Source organism: Oncorhynchus kisutch, linkage group LG8 (assembly GCF_002021735.2).
Source record: "Oncorhynchus kisutch isolate 150728-3 linkage group LG8, Okis_V2, whole genome shotgun sequence".
NCBI classification, from domain to species: domain Eukaryota; kingdom Metazoa; phylum Chordata; class Actinopteri; order Salmoniformes; family Salmonidae; genus Oncorhynchus; species Oncorhynchus kisutch.
This window is the reverse complement of record NC_034181.2, coordinates 61,621,067-61,639,261: the sequence shown is the minus strand read 5'-3', so window position 1 is coordinate 61,639,261 and position 18,195 is coordinate 61,621,067. Positions and strand designations below refer to the sequence as shown.

Genomic DNA, 18,195 nt, shown 5'->3' with positions numbered 1-18,195 from the left:
GTACTTGTGAAGTATGTATGTTAGCATATTCCAATACATTTGTTTCCTTTTCTATTCACACTTGCTAAAACATAAATGGTCACAGGAAGATGCGTCATTTCAGTGGTTAAAATGATCAAGTAGTAGGAGGTCCTATGGATAGCCATAAACTTCAACATCCCCACCTTGTGGTCAATGAAAAATATCACACCCATGTTTTAGTGAGCTCCTCAGGCTGAGATAATGTGGAAGAGTATGGAGATGGATCTCCTCTGTCGGCTATGGTGTATTAGTTTACAGGCATGAATTAAACTCAACATTATATGAAATAAGTGATCAAAACCACAATTCTTTACTATGCAATACAAACTGAGGTGGTATGTGTTTCTAAGTCACTTTATATACAGTATGACAGGAGGGTGGATTCTCCTGCCAGAGGCACAAAGCAATCACTGTCTGTTGGTTTTGTTTAACCAACTCCATCCCCATGAAATTCCACCACTGGGCCTTTCAGCCTCATTTCACTGGTGGTCAGCAGTCAGTTAATGTTCAGCCCCTTCTCCTGAGTCATGTGTGGGATTGGCCTCTATCTGTAACAATGGTATCAAGGGGCACCAGCGATGGCAGGGGCTGCGGAGCGCTTGTTTTTGTTTGTGGTCCCCCCTTTCTATTCGCTGTACGGATAAATTCAGATGGACAAAACCAGATGGGGAGGTGGGGGCCAGTGGCAGCTGGTTGATGCACTGTGCAGCAGCAGGTGAAAACTGCCCCGAGGCACCTTCTGAGCGGGACAGATAAATCCCAAATGAGCTGGAGGGAAGAAGGAACTGCTAGTGCACTGCTCATCTTTGTGCGGTCTGACCTGATTCGTAGTTACTTGTTTGAGTCCAATGCAAAAAGAACAGAGGGAGAGAGGGGGTATGCCAGTGAATGAAAGTTGTAGCTCCACTGTTTCTTTGATTCCTTGTGTTGGGCAAGCAGAGTGGATGGGGCCAAGGAAAGGGAGGAGGCAGAGAGGGATATGGGGGCACTGGAGGGTTTAGAGAATGTTCTGGAATTTCTGGAGCAGGTGGCGAGTGGTGACATGAAAAGAAGACGTGACAAATGCAACCGCCAGGCACTTCGAGGGGAAAAAGCCCCAAACTAAATTGTGGCATAGTGTTCCCCTGCCTTGGTGCCTCATATGCACCCCCCCCCCCCCCCCCCCCATTCCAGTCCTGGAGGCAGATGGCTATCTGAGCTCAGTTTTAACAGCTGTCTAGCCCATTATGCAGTATGTCTGAAGAATGCCAGTATATATTTTCATGCTTTTGTTTTTTTGAACATTCAGTTACAATTAATCTTGGCACCCAGAATCAGCTACTCAGTTTAATATTTTAATATTGATAGGTATCACGGTGGAAGTCACGTGATTTCATAACTTTTTAAAAGACCTTGATCCATGATGTCACAAGCTGCTCTGCATCTCAGCTACAGCCATGGGTAAAAATGTTGAAAGGATACCACACTGAGGTAGCATGTCCTGACGAGTCCATCCCTGTACCCTTTGATGGCACTTGGGGAGCAATGTTGATCCTTCCTCTGAAACCGCAAGTGCTAAGATGTCAGAGGTTGAGGACACCGTATTAATGCGAACCTCAGATGCCCACAGGTTTATGTGAAATACTCGAGTTCCTTCACAAATGCCCAGGGCCTTAGACCAGTAGGTACCATTTTTTCTTTACTCTGGCCCATCTGAAAGCCTTTGACATTTTATTGTGACCTACAGTACCCAACAATCAGTTGCTTTTACACTTAAGTAGTTTTCTGGGGGTATTTTTACTTAAGTAGTTATCTTTACTATTTATATTTTTGTTAACTTCAACTTTTATTTCACTACATTCCTATTGATAATAATGTACTTTTTACTCCATACATTTTCCCTGACACCTAAAAGTCGTAATTACATTTTGATAGGAAAATGGTCCAATTCACACACTTATCAAGATAACATTCCTAGTCTTCCCTACTGCCTGTCGTCGGCAGACTCACTGGACACAAATGCGTCGCTTGCAAATTATGTCTGAGTGTTGGAGTGTGGCCCTGGCTATCTGTCAATTACTTGTATTTATATAAGGTGGGGTCATCAATGAGAGTAGTGAACATGTTATTGAAATGTACTATTTTTAAATTGTATATAACTGCCTTAATGTTGCTGGACCCCAGGAAAAGTAGCAGTTAATGGGGATCCTTAATAAATACAAAACATGAACATACTAACATACTATATTAATCTTATACTATATTATAAGATTAATCAAAACAATCACAACTCTCACATATCACCTCCCTTAAACTCAATCTAAGCTGTCCAGTGGAGACGAGCAAGTCTAATTTCAAGGTGGTCTGATGGGTACCTGCGGGACCTCCAGAACAAGCCAGTCCAGAGAGCGGGTCTGAAAATTGCTGGATCTCCAGTTAATATGTAAGCTGAGGTTGTTGCGGAGTGTCTGAAGAACAACTTTATATACAAAAAGTAGCCAGTGCTGGACCCTTCTTGTAGTCAGGGACTCCCAGCCTTATGTAGTGATGTGTACAAACATTTCCCCAGTGATAAAATGCAGCGCTGATAATTGGTAAAAGAGCTGATCTGATTGGTCAGATATGGATGTAAAAAGTTTACAATATAATCAACAACAGGTTAAAACTAGGGCTAGTGTTAAGGCTAGAGTTAATAAATCATTAGTAAAACAGTTATAACCCAGGGTTAGATTAGGCATTTTAGGATAGTTGTTTTGGTGCTTGTTAATTAAATAGTGAGCATTATGGCTGCAGTTGTATTAGTCCTTTAGTTTACAAATGCTATAAGATGCATTTTGTGGCGTGATGTTCAGAGAGAGAGAGAGAGAGATGTCTATGTGCCAGCAGGGATTTGGTGCCGCATTGTCTTATGTGCTGAAACCCTTTATCCACTGTTTGTCCAGCTCACGATTGCAGGGCTGTGGGAAAGGATTAGGATTTCACACCTTTTTCTTTACAGAAAACCCTGATCAAAGGAATTCCTTGCATAATAAATCAATGAGTGCTGTCACACACTCATGCTTTGACCAATAGCATGGGTAATCATTAGTCCCACAAAACATTTCAACTTTAGATTTTGTAAAATGTCCCTAATATCATTATGTATGTCAATGTTGCTTTTTTGGAAAACGATTCAGTCACTGTCAGTAATCTATAACTTCCTATTCAAAGTGTATGATTACTGATCATAATTGATGTATGGTTATGTATGTACGGAACACAATAACTTTGTTTTAGAAAGAAATATGTATCATGTGACATTGTAAAAGACATGAACATTTTTTGTTTTCCCATCAAGGAGACAAAACAGGATGTGTTTAATCCACTTAATTCTGGTTTAGTTTGATGTTAATCATGTTTATAGAATGAATCTGCAAGTAAACAGACCAGCGACTGTTACACAAAACAGACATAAAGCAGACATTTCAGAATCTTTGCTTTATTTTCTTGGACCCCAGATGACCTTTGACCCATTGCAATGAACACAGATCCTGGAACAACAGTTCAGTAAGAGGGGCGACCTACCCGACCAATCATTAACAATAGAAGCAATGGTAAAAAGCTGACAATTTTAGCTTTTTTGGGGGGGGGGGGCACTGTAGCACATTCTGTTTGGACAAAGATTTTTTTTAAATTACTAACAGCACTTTTTTAATATGACATAAATATGTAATGTCATCTCACAGGGGCATCAACATGTATTTTTTTTCTCCATTTGAGGTAACGAGTATTTCTTACACTAGACAGAAAAACAATAATTCCATCCTGGGTCCTGTGTTAGCGAGTAGAAATTTGAGCAGCAACATAATTTGTCAAATACTAGGCCTACCTCACATCTACAACCAGAACATATAGCAGCATCATGTCTATGGCTAAGTGAACCACTGTTGGCTCTCACACTCATTAACTCTGATTGAAGGATGTCTGGGTCAAATGGAAGTGTGCCAACAATATCAGTAGCCCATTATTTTGGCTTCAATGTACCAGTAGCGGTTCAGTTAAGAAAAAAACTGCAGTGTTACAAGATTTAAATCTATTTACCATTTATTGTGCAGTTGACATAAATATGCTATGCTTCTTGGGAGGACAAGATATCTCGAATAGCATGAACTGAACTGTGTGGAATAACGGCATGATGATTTGAAAGTAATTCTATGGCTTGGTATTTAACAAACTCAAACTCATTACGGGCTTGAACTCGAGCAAATGTTTTATAAATATAAAATAGGAGGGCCTTCAGGAGCCTAAAGGGGATAAAGACTCTCAATGAGACAGCTTAACACTCAAAAGAGTTATACAATCCAGATTACTTGCTCACATCAGGACCCATTTGGGTAATGATCAATGCATTACCATTAGCAGTTTAAACAGGACTGTCAGCCACTGAACAAACTAGTAAAAAAAAAAGAAAAAAAAAGATTAAAGATAAGTCTTGACTGTAATATGAGGTATTGTTGATAAAAACCATGTCTATTGTCTCATTTTTACTGTTTTTGGAATAGCACTGAAATCAAAGTAAAAACTGATGACAACTATAAGATGTCCAAAAAAAAAATCTCATAGAAAATTAGACCTATTACATGGCAGTATATCAACATTTATATGTATATTAAAAAATAATAGCAGCAAACAATAGGAGAAAAAGCAGTTTTTTTCTTGTTGTTTTTCATTTTGTTGTACACTTTGCTGGGAATTCTTCCATAGCAGCTCAAAAGGAGGAGTGTGCTCTTCCGTTATCCTGTTCTCATCTTTTTCTCAATGTACAGTCAAACACCTTAATTCAGCAAGTCAACAAAAACATGCCGTCACCCTTTTTGCCTCCCTTTTTCCCCCACTCCCACTTTTCAACGTTACCCTTCCCTCTTATCTTAGGCAAGCAAACAAAAACACAGCCTAAGTCTTCAGGTTTGTGCAAAATCATCCCTAAACCAAAACCATTTTTTTGTATTTTTATCCCCTCAACTACACATTCTAAACAGCATTTTAACTATGGTGTTTTCTTTCAGTTTTGCATTGAGAAAACACTGTCATACATGATTTGTAGGGCAGGCATGTGTTAAGCACTATGGTAAATACTTGTGTACAAAATGTTACATAGAGACAGACTTTGGCATCCTGTTTCTACTCTGTACTGGCTCCAATAGGAAAATCTGCAATAATAAACAACCTAAATCTTTGTTTGAGCTTTCAAGTTTGATACTTTAGTGTTTCAAATGCTCTGGATGCCGTTCAAGCGATGGGATACAGGATGCTGAAACATGCCACACCCAATGCTCGTCTCACACTAGACCCCTCCTGTAAGAACTGTGGCATAACAATCTCCAAAATAATACCCTTCTACATCAAGGGGACACGGGATCGCTGCTGGGCTGCGTTGACTTGTACCCAAAATTGTAACACACAACACCATAGTTAAAAAGATACCTGCTCCACTCCATTCCATTTTTTTTTCAATGTGATTTTTTATGAGTCAGAAAAAAACTGACTAAAAGTGCTTTTAAAAATGGAATGGTATTAGAAAGATATAACCACAAAAAAATTCAGCTGTGGATTGCATGGTAAAGGTTTGCAATTAATGCTAGGTTTTAGTTTATCATGTCATAGCTGTTGAAATATGTACATTTGTGGCAATAAGTCAAATCAACAGCCAAACAATGCTGGTTCATTCAATTTACTCCTAATGGAATATAAAGTAAATGTCCTTATATTGAATGAACTTATTTGCCAAACTTCAGCACCAGCAATCCACAATCATCTAAACGATAAAAACAGAGCAATATATACTAAAAGTATACTGTTGAGTTATACAACCCAGTTAAAAAGAGAAGAGGCCAAAACTAGGGGCTCAAAATTTCTTTAGAAGTCTAGACAATATAATAAAGTGACTAACCGCATAAGCAAGCAGGGATACACAGATGCCTAGATGCAAAAAAACTAAAACGGGAACTTTGATGGCAAGCAAAATGCCTATTAGAGAACAAAAATGCCCCTTCTCTTTAATAAATGAATTTATACTTCAAATAAAAACCTAGACAAAGACAGACTAAAAATACCTACTTGTTATTTTGAATGTTAAGTAAGCATGTAAAGTCAGTCTATGGTATTTAAAAATCCTAGTTCAACATTGGGTGGTAACCATGTATATTTCTGTGGCTTAATCTTGCACATAAACTATAATGTTTTTGTTTCATCAATATAGTTGTGTATCTTCCTATCATCCTTGTCTAGGTCTTGAGCTGGACAGGATGGGAGAGTGAGAGGGAATATGACTGGTGGCCTCAGAAAAGTGAGGTGTTCAGTCCTTTCTTGACAGCCCTGGCTGAGGGCGGCCACACGTCACTGGGAGGCCATACAGGCCGGGGCACCGTAACAGGTGTGGCACAAAAGCATTTGCCAGAGGGTGTTCAGAGGGTGACGACTCAAGGGTGCGCTGGTGTCCTCTTTTCCCAGATGGCCTCTTAGTAAGGCCAGAGCCTCAAAGATATTTCCCAAAAAATGCAGAGGATGCCACTCAAATGTTAATGTCCCTCACATCTGTAGGGGTGCAGGACAGGTCCACATCCTCATCTACCATTTTTGTTTCTGTGGAGACATTATGTTGCTGTGCCTGTCTCAGACTAGACTCAAGCAGAGACTCAATCTGTTCCTGACACGACCTCAGGCAGTCCTGTGAGGAGAGAGAGATACTGTCAGCATAAGGAAGCAAAATATCTGAAAGACAATAGTAGCAAAAGGGTTTGTGACAAATAGTCAATGCAAGCATGTGTGTGGTGCAATGTAAAGGCCTGGGGGAGCTGTGGTTTGACGTACCGGGTCACTCCTGATGACTTGGGACAGAAAGTTGGTTAGGTTCTGGGATGACAGTGCACCGTCTTTGCTCTTTAGGTACAGCCCCTGGACCGCTGCTGCCACACTGCCCGCTGCGATCATGGAGGGAGGGTTGGCGATGAATTTGACATCTACGGGGAAGACAAAAGAAAGAGACGGTAAGTACTCATGTCATAAAGCAAAACATCTGAAACAGATCATTGACTAAATAGTACACATGAGCTTTCAATAAGAGTAATGTGGAGGTTATGTGAGGGAGGCCATTCTAGGCTGTGGCATAATGATGTAGGGGACAATGGATATCCTGTTGCTCCTTTCCACTCACAATATCCTGAATGTGCCTTATTTCATGACCAGCCACTGACAGGACACCGGTGCGCATGCACACACTTCCAAAAACAATAAATCTAACTCATGAACAAAATAGAACAGGTACAAAAGTACTTCCAGCACACGCATTCAATGGGTACACCACGTAAAACTTTTTCCAAGAAGGAAATACCACTCTCCTTCCTACCCATTTCCCTCATATAAATTACAGTTTTAATCCCCACTGAGCTCATCTCCTCTAAAGAGGTTAGCATCCCATTTCCTACTCAAGTGCATGAAAGGTGACCATGAATCTAGAGTGTCCATCCCCCCTTGCATGCAGTAGATATATTTTCACAAATAAACGCATGGACAGCACAACCGATTTCATTTCCACAATAGCCCTAAAACATACCCCAGTAACAACAGATTCAAAATCTATTGAGCAAACCCTGACTTTGGGGAGAAACAACAAAGCAATGTGAGAAGCAAACCCATAATCACATAAAACTGATCTGGTGAAAAAGAGATCGACTCCATTCCAGTATCTCCTCTACTTGTCCACACTACACAGTGACTGAGACACCCCCCATAAAACATGTTAGGCCTCGTACACTCAAACATTCCTGCACCAGAGCCCATACCCCCAACTGTTTACATTGACCATTGGCCACCTGAGTCCTTCAAGGAGGAAGAGTTATCCTGGCAAGTGGGAAAAGAATGCAGACAAAATCTAACACATATATTAGCCATTGGTCCCTGAAAAATTGGTTATGGAACAGTGACAGGAAACAGGTGGTTCATATGTGGGCCTACCTGTTGCACAGAGAGCCACGAATGTCTGGGCATGCTTGCGCAGAATCTGCTTCGTGTTCTGATGGACTGGTAGCTTGGAGAGGAAATGGTCTATGAAATCGTGCGGTGTTACTGATGCTAGATCCCATTTCAACTTGTTTAGAGTCAGTAGTTCCATTTGCTACAAAAAAAGACAGACGTGCACAATGAGACAATCGAACTTCACAAGTGGCTTCACATAATTTGTTCTACGTTATCCACTAGAGGGAGATATCGCCCTCATGTCATTGCGCTACACTGGCCTAACCGCTTTAGGCTATCTTTTGAAATGTATAAGAAACCAAACGTTCTTTGATGCAAACTTTCTTTCAAATTAACAACAAAAATGATGCAATAATGATTTAGATCCAGTCAAAGAGAAACTAAGACAAGTAGTAGGCTATCTATAGGCCTATATTATGGAAATGCTCATTACAATTGTCTGGCCGATATTAAATGGATTATAACTACAGCCATATACAGTGTGTCTATTTAGAAGACTGACATTGCTCATTTACCAATAGATCGCTGGGCCGGATGGAGTTGTCGGTGTAAATGCACAACTTCTCTGCAGTTAAAGGGACCGTTTCCTTCATCTTTGAGGCCAAAAACATACAAGTAGCTCCCAGGAGTTGTAATCTGGTTTTATTTGTGAGCTCCACAGACAAAAATCTATCCAAGTAGTTCATAGCCAGGGGAAAAACCTCCTCTTCGCATTTCTGTTCCTCGCAGACCTAGAAGTGAAAACAGCAATTTAGCCTATAGCCTCAAATTACAGTAGCCTATAATATAGGCCTATAAGTGCATTCAGGTCGATTGTATATACCAATAAATAGGCCTGTCCACGAGTGAAAACGAAATACTGTAATGACAACACATTTATTGAATTATCCTTCTATTTCTTAAGGCTGCCCTTAAAACAATAGCTATGGCTTAATTATAGGCTTCAGGTGGCGCAGAGTAGGCTAGTCTGCCAATGCAATGAACATAAAATCATGTATTTCGAAAAGCTGAAAGTTGCTTAGGCCTAATTAAAACGGAAATTGAAATAGTTGAGAATATCGTCTGTTTTCAGTCGCTTCTTGGAAAGACACAAAGGTGGCGTCAATGCAACTTTCCCCTTAAATTTCTAGTTCGTCATCTTTTCAAAAAAGAATCAAAAATATGTAAAAATTGTCCCTGTTTGTCAAATTAGCATGTAAATGATCCTTATGGTATACCTTATCGGATAGTTTCATGAAATGTCGAATTTTCATAGTAAACCTATGAAAACAATTGAATTTACAAGTCAACGCTCTTACTCGTGGAGCGTGCGACATTTAGATCCTGTGCTGACTCTCAATTTCTGAAATTAATAATAAATGTATGTCGACATAAGACTCAATCTCTAACTACATGTAAATGTTGATTCATCGATATAGTATCATAGCCGACCATCTAAAATGCATTCTTATTTACATTTTTTGTGGAAACGATCATGTCTCCAGAGCGACCTTCATAAACTGCAGCAACAGCAGCCTGATCAGTAACCGAAACAAAACTTTACGGTTTTATATAATCATTTTTCGCTATCCATGCGACAGGATTACACATGCATACCCAAGATATACTTTTCGACTTGCTGATTCAGTTACTGTCATAGCTGACATTATTAAATATTTTTAATTATATTAAAAACCTACGCATACGACAACAAAGATGGCGCATAATACTGGCAAGAGTAAGACTGCATACGTGTACATTGCTATTAATTTTGGGGGGGAAATTACATCTAAATACAAAATTACATTAAATAAGTCTCCGACAAAAGAAAATAATCGAGCAGCTACATTGCGAGTGTTGTAATTACTGAACACACACGATACCTGTGAAATAGCCTAATAGGCTACAGCCGTGTTCCAAATCTATTTTAGCTTACTTGGACAACCGTACACAAATGAAACATTAGCCTACTATATGTCAGTAAGTTTACATAATATGAATGATCATGCTTGGAAAGAATAAACGTACGATGCATAAAACGACCAATTCAAACATTGCGTCCAAAGGGCATGGTTAGTGTCTGGACAAACTTTTCAGCAATACATTTAGACATCATAAATATACACACCTCTAACATCCATGTAGCCACAATTTTCCTCATTTTAGGTATTATTTCTTTCTGGACACACTTGAAGTAATTCGGAGACGGAAGGTAATTTTCCTCTGCTTTGAGCATTGTCTGTAGAACTCGATCATTTAGTAAGTTGGCGTCTTGGTAAGCTCTTCTGATGGTTTCCACTTCACAGCACAGCAGCTGGTGTTCCATATCTTTTGCGGTAGTAGCTTGCGTTTTCTGAGCTGAATAAATAATCAAAAGAGGTGCTTCTTGTTAGGAGTGAGTGAGGCTCCGTGGATGCTGCTTGCTGTTCCTACAATGTAGCCCTCTGAGAGCTCCAACTCTTCACGCTTCTAGACAAAACTCTCCTTCAGAGGGCTATGCGATGACGTTAACTGTTGTTAAGGAGGGGATCAAAGCAATAGCGAGTCTGAGAGAGCCGAGCTAAGGAGTCTATAGCGAGAGGAGGATGACTCTAAAGAACTACCCCTCTAAAGTTCCAAGTCCTTCCAATCGCTGCTGAACCACTCCTAATAGGTATGGAAATGGGAGGTCCCAGTATTCTGGGTGGCGTAGCCTATACAGCCGAGGGGAGTAAGGAGGGGGTGAAGAGAACGGACGCTGAGTGGTGGGGGTTTGAGGGCGGAGGGATGTAAAGGCTAGTGTCGGTATAGGGAAGTTGGTTATGCAGAGATGAATGTGAAATGGTTCCATTTTGATAGGGGGCGGTATAGACACATTCATGAAACTTTCCTGTTAGAAAAAGCCATCTCAGAGAATAGCCCCGGCTTCTCTTCTCGTCACCAAGTCGAACATGAGGTGAGCACATGGGCAAGCTTCTACCACACAAAGACATTTAACAGTGGGACATGTATTTTTTTTAAAGTCACTTTAGCATAATCATTATACAGCAATTCATATACTTGTTCAGATTGCAGGCATATTCAATAGACCTATGCATCACAAAACCTGTAAAAAGCTACTATCAGAGCCATTGAGTAAGGCAGGCTATTTAATATTTCAAGAGTAAAATACGACGTGCAATGACGTTTACGTTAAAGCCTAACCTAATAATAATAGCATTATAAACATCTCTAATTTAGACAAAGTAGCTTGTTAACAACATTGATTTCAGGTTGGTTTGAGGTTTGAGTTTAATTTTATGTCATTAAACATGGTACAACAAAAGTGCACTAGCTCACTTTACAATACAGTCAAGGGGCTTTATAGGCATGTGAAACATATGTTTACATTGCCAAAGCAAGTGAAGTAGATAAACAAAAGTGAAATAAACAATAAAAAATGTACAGTAAATATTACACTCTCACACAAGTTCTCTCTCTCTCTGCCTAGGGAGGAGACCGAAATGAGTCTTAACCAATAGGAGGAATTGCTGTTACCAGGCAGAACACGATCAAGCACTTATGGGAGTGTTGAAATGTTGTATTCAAATTAAAGTTATCGATAATCATGTGATTGGTTAAAATATCATTGGCTGTAGGCCAAATAAAAAAATGTTGAAGTTCTGTTATATAACAATATAACAATAACAAAACAAGTTTGAACAGAATGGTATGTTCTTTTACCTTTAGAACAGTTGCAAGTCATGGTAGTGGAATATCAATATTATTGTTGTGTGAAAGAGGATCTAAATAAGGGATCAATTCTGTGAATAGTCGAAATCAGATTTATCACACTTTTTCTAAGAGTCACAATAACGTTTAATCTCAGTCGTTTCAATAGGAATATGAGTTTTTTCTATTCTTAACATTCCTCTCAACAGGTTATTGAATAGCTACTGTAAAACTACCAAAATAAGTTTTATTTTTGTCAAGACTTGCTATTGTTGACGAATGTGGGTGACTCTTTCATCCACACTCTTTCACATTTACAAGTTTATTAACAAAACTTATTTTCAATAAAAATCGATTTTTATCATTAACGCATATGGCCTATAAGGAAGGCCTACTATCCTTATCACCCAAGTTGCACATTATTGCACTATTTTCAACTTTTTTCATACTTTTTGAACATTATGCAAAACCATGTGCCAAAATCCCTACATATTTTGACCAGGGGCTTCAGCTAAATGTAGGGTATGGCAAAGTTACAGTGGGGGATTTCCTACCACAGCTATCTTCCACCTCTGCACTGTTTTGAGAGAAAAGTCATGCTGTTTGGCTGACAAAGTCACAAAATAATGCGCAGGCATGGATAGGGCTTTGTTATGATTTCTGAATGGTCAGATAGCTAGCAACAATGACAAGAAGCTGCCATGTGGGGAATGGTAGGTGGCTCATTTTGTTCTTGATACCTCTACCCAATTGTCCCAATTGTGAGTAAATGTAAAGATACTGTAATAGAAAAGTAAAAGTCACCCAGTAAAATTCTACTTGAGTAAAAGTATAAAGTATTTGGTTTTAAATATACTTAAGTACCAAAAGTAAAAGTACAAATAATTTAGAATTCCTTATATTAAGCAAACCAGATGGCATCATTTGCTTGTTTTTTAAATGTACTGATAGCCAGGGGCACACTCCAACACTCAGACATTACATGGGGTGGCAGCTAGCCTAGTGGTTAGAGCATTGGGCCAGTAACCAAAAGGTTATATTCCAGCTCAGGCTTCTTCAGTACTATGATGGTGGATATTGCTGTTCCACCTGCCACTAACTCTAGCAGGCTTGTAACTGCACATGCATGTCGCAAATGGCTAGTCAAACGTCAAACTCTTAATTGAGACAATGCTGAAACTAAATCCATGGACGAGTCAGTGCCACAGTTTCATTTGTGCCAAAATAAAAGTTGTTTGCAAATTCAACATTAGATGATATAAAATAGGCTTTTAGAATGGCCTTTCATTTTATTGCTTATCGTTAATGCCAACTTCGGTGTGCTTTGTTGTGCTTATCAATGCACAACAACCAGCACATTAAGTCATACTGTGTGTGACATTACAAGTTTTTAACACACCAGAAAAACATTTTAATTAATAAAATATTTAATCAGTTAGCCGTGAGTTAGCCTGCTCCGGAGCAAGTTAGTTCTGAAGGATTCATAGCCATAGAAATGTACCTTGGCTAAAGGGTGAGCCACTCGTATGACCGGTTATCACGAGTTGAACTCAGAGTTGACCAAAGTTAGCTCGCTTACTCCTTAAAACTGCTTCGTAGGATACCCCTCTGGTATTGTTTTGCGGTGTTTTGAATCATTTCATGTCCATGCTAATATGGCAAAAAATTGCGAGCTAGCTAACCAACAACTGTAAAGATGCATTTGAGGGACAGAAAGTGCTCATTGTTCAAATGTATTGATGTTTTCAATAAACATTTGGAGACTAAATATACACTGAACAAAAACATAAATGCAGCATGCAACAATTTCAAAGATTTTACTGAGTTACAGTTCATATAAGGAAATCAATCAATTTAAATAAATCTATGGATTTCGCATGACTGGGAATACAGTTATGCATCTGTTGGTCACAGATAACTTTAAAAAAGGTAGGGACGTGGATCAGAAAATCAGTCAGTATCTGGTGTGACTATCATTTGCCTCAATCCATGCGACACATCTCCTTCGAATAGAGTTGATCAGGCTGTTGATTGTGGAATGTTGCCCCACTCCTCTTCAATGTCTGTGCAAAGTGGCTGAATATTGGCGGGAACTGGAACATGCTGTCGTACACATTGACCCAGAGCATCCCAAACATGCTCAGTAGGTGACAAGTCTGGTCAGTATGCAGACCATAGAAGAACTGGGAGATTTTCAGCTTCCTGGAATTGTTTACAGATCCTTGCGACATGGGGCAGTGGATTATCTTGCTGAAACATGAGGTGATGAATGGCATGACAATGGGCCTCAGGGTCTCATCATGGTATCATTATGGTGCATTGAAATTGCCATCAATAAAATGCTATTGTGTTTGTTGTCCTTAGCTTATGCCTGCCCATACCATAACCCCACCACGACCATGGGGCACTCTGTTCACAATGTTGACAGCAAACCCCTCGCCCACACAAAGCCATACAAGTTGTCTGCCATCTGCCTGGTACAGTTGAAACTGGGATTAATCCGTGAAGAGCACACTTCTCCAGCGTGCCAATGGCCATCGAAAGTGAGCATTTGCCCACGGATGTCGGTTAGGTCAAGGCCCTAACCAGAATTGCAGTCAGATCAAGGCCCTGGTGAGAACGACAAGCATGCAGATGAGCTTCCCTGAAACGGTTTCTGACAGTTTGTGCAGAAATTATTCGTTTGTGCAAACCCACAGTTTCATCAGCTGGGTGGTTGGTTTCAGACGATCCCGCAGGTGAAGACATCGGCTGTGGAGATCCTGGGCTAGTGTGCTTACACGTGGTCTGCGGTTGAGAGGCCGGTTGGACGTACTGCCAAATTCTCTAAAATGACATTGGAATACCTATTGACTCCATACATTGGAATACCTATTGACTCCATACATTGGAATACCTATTGACTCCATACATTGGAATACCTATTGACTCCATACATTGGAATACCTATTGACTCCATACATTGGAATACCTATTGACTCCATTCATTGGAATACCTATTGACTCCATACATTGGAATACCTATTGACTCCATACATTGGAATACCTATTGACTCCATACATTGGAATACCTATTGACTCCATACATTGGAATACCAAAATACCAAAATTCCACGTTTGACATTATGTGGTATATTGTGTGTAGATCAGTAACACAACATATCCATTTAATCCATTATAAATTCAGGCTGTAACACAATAAAATGTGGAAAAAGTAAAGGGGTGTGAATACATTTTACTACCACATAAATACATATTTGAGACACTTATTGTACAATGGGACCCATCATTGGCAAGTTTTGGATTCATGAATGATGATGACATCCATAGGCAACTCTAGTTAATTCCTTCTGCAGCTGCAGTACACACTACCACTCCTTCCGTTCTTTGTTAGCGTGATCTCACACTGGTTGACATGCATACTTCATTTTCACATGTCAGAACTTTGTGGTAGATTATGGCATGGCCCTTCTGTTGGTTTAATGCTTCATGAGCACTAGGAATTCACTCCTTTCTCATTCTATGTGATAGCAAAGCTACAATTATGTGCCTCTCCCCTTCTGAAAGAAAGCAATGCCGTTTTTATAGCCGTAGAAGTGAGATGATCTGTAGTCTGTTGAAGGAGTTCTGCTTTATTAGTAACATGGGTGGTATTATCTATTGTATATAGCAGGTACTGCATGTTGTATTGTGTTTATGTTAATATATGAAGTATATGTGTGTTTTAAAGAGTACATGCTCACTGTCTGAACGGACCTCAGTTATTTATCAGAGAGGGAGAGAGGGAGAGAGGGAGAGAGGGAGAGAGGGAGGGAGAGAGGGAGGGAGAGGGAGAGGGAGAGGGAGAGGGAGAGGGAGAGAGAGAGAGAGAGAGAGAGGGAGAGGGAGAGGGAGAGGGAGAGAGAGAGAGAGAGAGAGAGAGAGAGAGAGAGAGAGAGAGAGAGAGAGAGAGAGAGAGAGAGAGAGAGAGAGAGAGAGAGAGAGAGAGAGAGAGAGAGAGAGAGAGAGAGAGAGAGAGAGAGAGAGAGAGAGAGAGAGAGAGAGAGAGAGAGAGAGAGAGAGAGAGAGAGAGAGAGAGAGAGAGAGAGAGAGAGAGAGAGAGAGAGAGAGAGAGAGAGAGAGAGAGAGAGAAAACACAGAGCGATTCTCTAGGAATTAGAATGCTGCTCTATAGTTGAGGGTGGCCTGGCTGTGTGTCCCGAGGCCCTGCTGCTGTTGCAACTCCCTCCCACAGGTGTGCAGTAAATCAGCTGTAGGCCGGGTGACGAGTGCTGGTGTCTTGCCTCCAACCTGCGCTGCTGCATATCCCAAAACAAATAGCTGCCTAATGAGAGGATTACAGGTTGTCAATCACTTAACACAACGTCCACCTGACCACCTCCCACCATCTCCCAGCCACTGCCTCCACCCACTTCTCTTTGTCTTTGAGGATTTCTCCATGTTGATACTCGTCCCCCCCCCCCCCCCATGGACTCAGATGCATTGAGTTCACTTTCTTTCCTAAGCGGGTGTCGCCCTATGCTAATACAGGGTCATCCCTTCAAACGTCCTTGACCTATAGAGGTTAACCACCCAAGGGCGGGGCAACATTTTCAGTATAGCCTATGGATTGTGAAATGTGCTTCGGTAAACTTCTGCAAAAGTTTGCTGGTCATGAAGTTTCAGTTTTAGTAATGTGGGTTAAAGTGTAGCTGTGTGTTTCTATTGTACATTACCGAGCGAGATTTCTGGCATATTGAGCTGTGAAAATGGAAGACTTTACACTAATAGGCAACTGTTAGTTAAAGGCTCTGTTGTGTGAATATGTGAATTAGTGTAGATTGTTTATTTCCATTGATGGATCAACTCTCTGTGTCTTACTCTTTAGTGAGTAATAGTTTAGTATGGGGACCTGGTACTACAGAGTTCAGAACCAGCTGGTCCATGGAAGTCCAGGCCTCTCCTTCATTAGAGGGGCTGGTCCTATGTTGCGACGTCTCTGAAAGTATAAATCGTGGCCCTTGGAAACAGACCACCTCAGGGACACCCTGATGCCACAATAAATCACAGACCTATAATGGAAAACCAACTACACAAGGAGTGCTAAAGTACTGTGTAACAGGTATCAAAGATTAATGGGCAGCATTCTCAGTCTTTGGGCTATGGTAGTGCACGACCCCTGCTGTAAATCAAAAGAACAGCTCTGAAGTCTGCACTTCACAAAAACAAAACCTGAATGGGGAATCTGAATATCTTCCACATAACACTGTTAATAAGTGAAATCTCAATTTAAAAAGGTCATCAAAAGTAATCTGTCATAAATTGGGTCTGGTTAGAACTTTTTCCACCATCATTATAAACTAAACACACGTTTTGTATGTTGATGGTGATCTGGTTTGGCTGCCACAGAATTAGGCCACCATGTTTAGTTAAGTACTTGTTAGATATTACTGCACTGATGGAGCTAGGAACACAAGCATTTCGCTACACCTGCAATAACATCTGCCAAATATGTGTAATATGCGACCAATAACATTTGATTTGATTTGTACATACATCTCTCTTTCTTTCTCACTCTCCACTCTCCACTCTCCACTCTCCACTGTTTTTTCACTAACACATCATGTATTAACATACATGGCCTCTCAATTATTGAAATAACATTTATTCAACACAAATTACATCATCACTTTTGCATGCAATTAGACAATGAGACTCACAAGATTGATCTTCATCTTGAGGGGCCCAACACTCCCCCACACCAGTCTCTGTGATCCATCTCCACCACTCCCAAAGACACTCTCTCCTCAAAGCCACCTTTTATTTGGCTTATAGTGATCAAGATGAATTTGGTGCCAAATGAAGTCAAAAGAATTCCCAACTCACTGCCAGTGGAGGCCAAACCCTAAGCAGGCCCCAGAGATTAATGGAGATGTGGCAGATTGCTCTCTCTCTCTTTCTCTCTCTCTCTCTCTCTCTCTCTCTGTCTCTCTCTGTCTGTCTCTCTCTCTTTCTCTCTCTCTCTCTGTCTCTCTGTCTCTCTCTCTCTCTGTCTCTCTGTCTCTCTCTCTCTCTCTCTCTCCGGTCTCTCTCTCTCCTGTCTCTCTCTCTCTCTCCTGTCTCTCTCTCTCTCTCTGTCTCTCCCTGTCTATCTGTCTCTCTCTCTCTGTCTCTCTCTCTCTGTCTCTCTCTCTCTCTCTCTCTCTCTCTCTCTCTCTGTCTCTCTGTGTCTCTCTCTCTCTCTCTCTGTCTCTCTCGCTCTCTCTCTCTCTCTCTCTGTCTCTCCCTTTCTCTCTCTCTCTGTCTCTCTCTGTGCTTGTTTGTGTCCATGTCTGTAAGGAGGCCTATAGCCCTTGTCAGGTCAGAAGCTTCCCATCCATATCTCTACAACTCAAAGACAAAAAAAGAGTAAAACTCAAATGTTTGGTTTGACATCAAACCAATAATAGTAAATAGATTACTGATGGGACTATCATAGTAAGAATTACAGTTCTGCAAAGTGCTGTTTCTCAGAAGTTTGGTTGCTTGAATGGT

At 40.5% G+C, this 18,195-nt stretch overlaps 1 protein-coding gene and 1 long non-coding RNA gene across 2 annotated transcripts; one reads left to right on the top strand and one right to left on the bottom strand.

Moving 5' to 3' along the window:
* Window positions 1–3,458: 3,458 nt before the first annotated feature.
* On the bottom strand, window positions 3,459–10,659 carry LOC109895467 (G1/S-specific cyclin-D1). Its single transcript, XM_020489167.2, has 5 exons — window positions 10,121–10,659; window positions 8,529–8,744; window positions 7,993–8,152; window positions 6,850–6,998; window positions 3,459–6,706 (listed from the first exon to the last, which is right to left on the bottom strand). Exons 1-5 carry the CDS (start codon window positions 10,316–10,318, stop codon window positions 6,551–6,553), a joined length of 879 nt encoding a protein of 292 aa, XP_020344756.1. The 5' UTR covers window positions 10,319–10,659; the 3' UTR covers window positions 3,459–6,550.
* Window positions 10,660–10,723: 64 nt separating this feature from the next.
* Window positions 10,724–11,579, top strand: LOC116374866 (uncharacterized). Its single transcript, XR_004210866.1, has 2 exons — window positions 10,724–10,927; window positions 11,462–11,579. It is a non-coding gene; the product is annotated as an uncharacterized LOC116374866 (long non-coding RNA).
* Window positions 11,580–18,195: the final 6,616 nt, after the last annotated feature.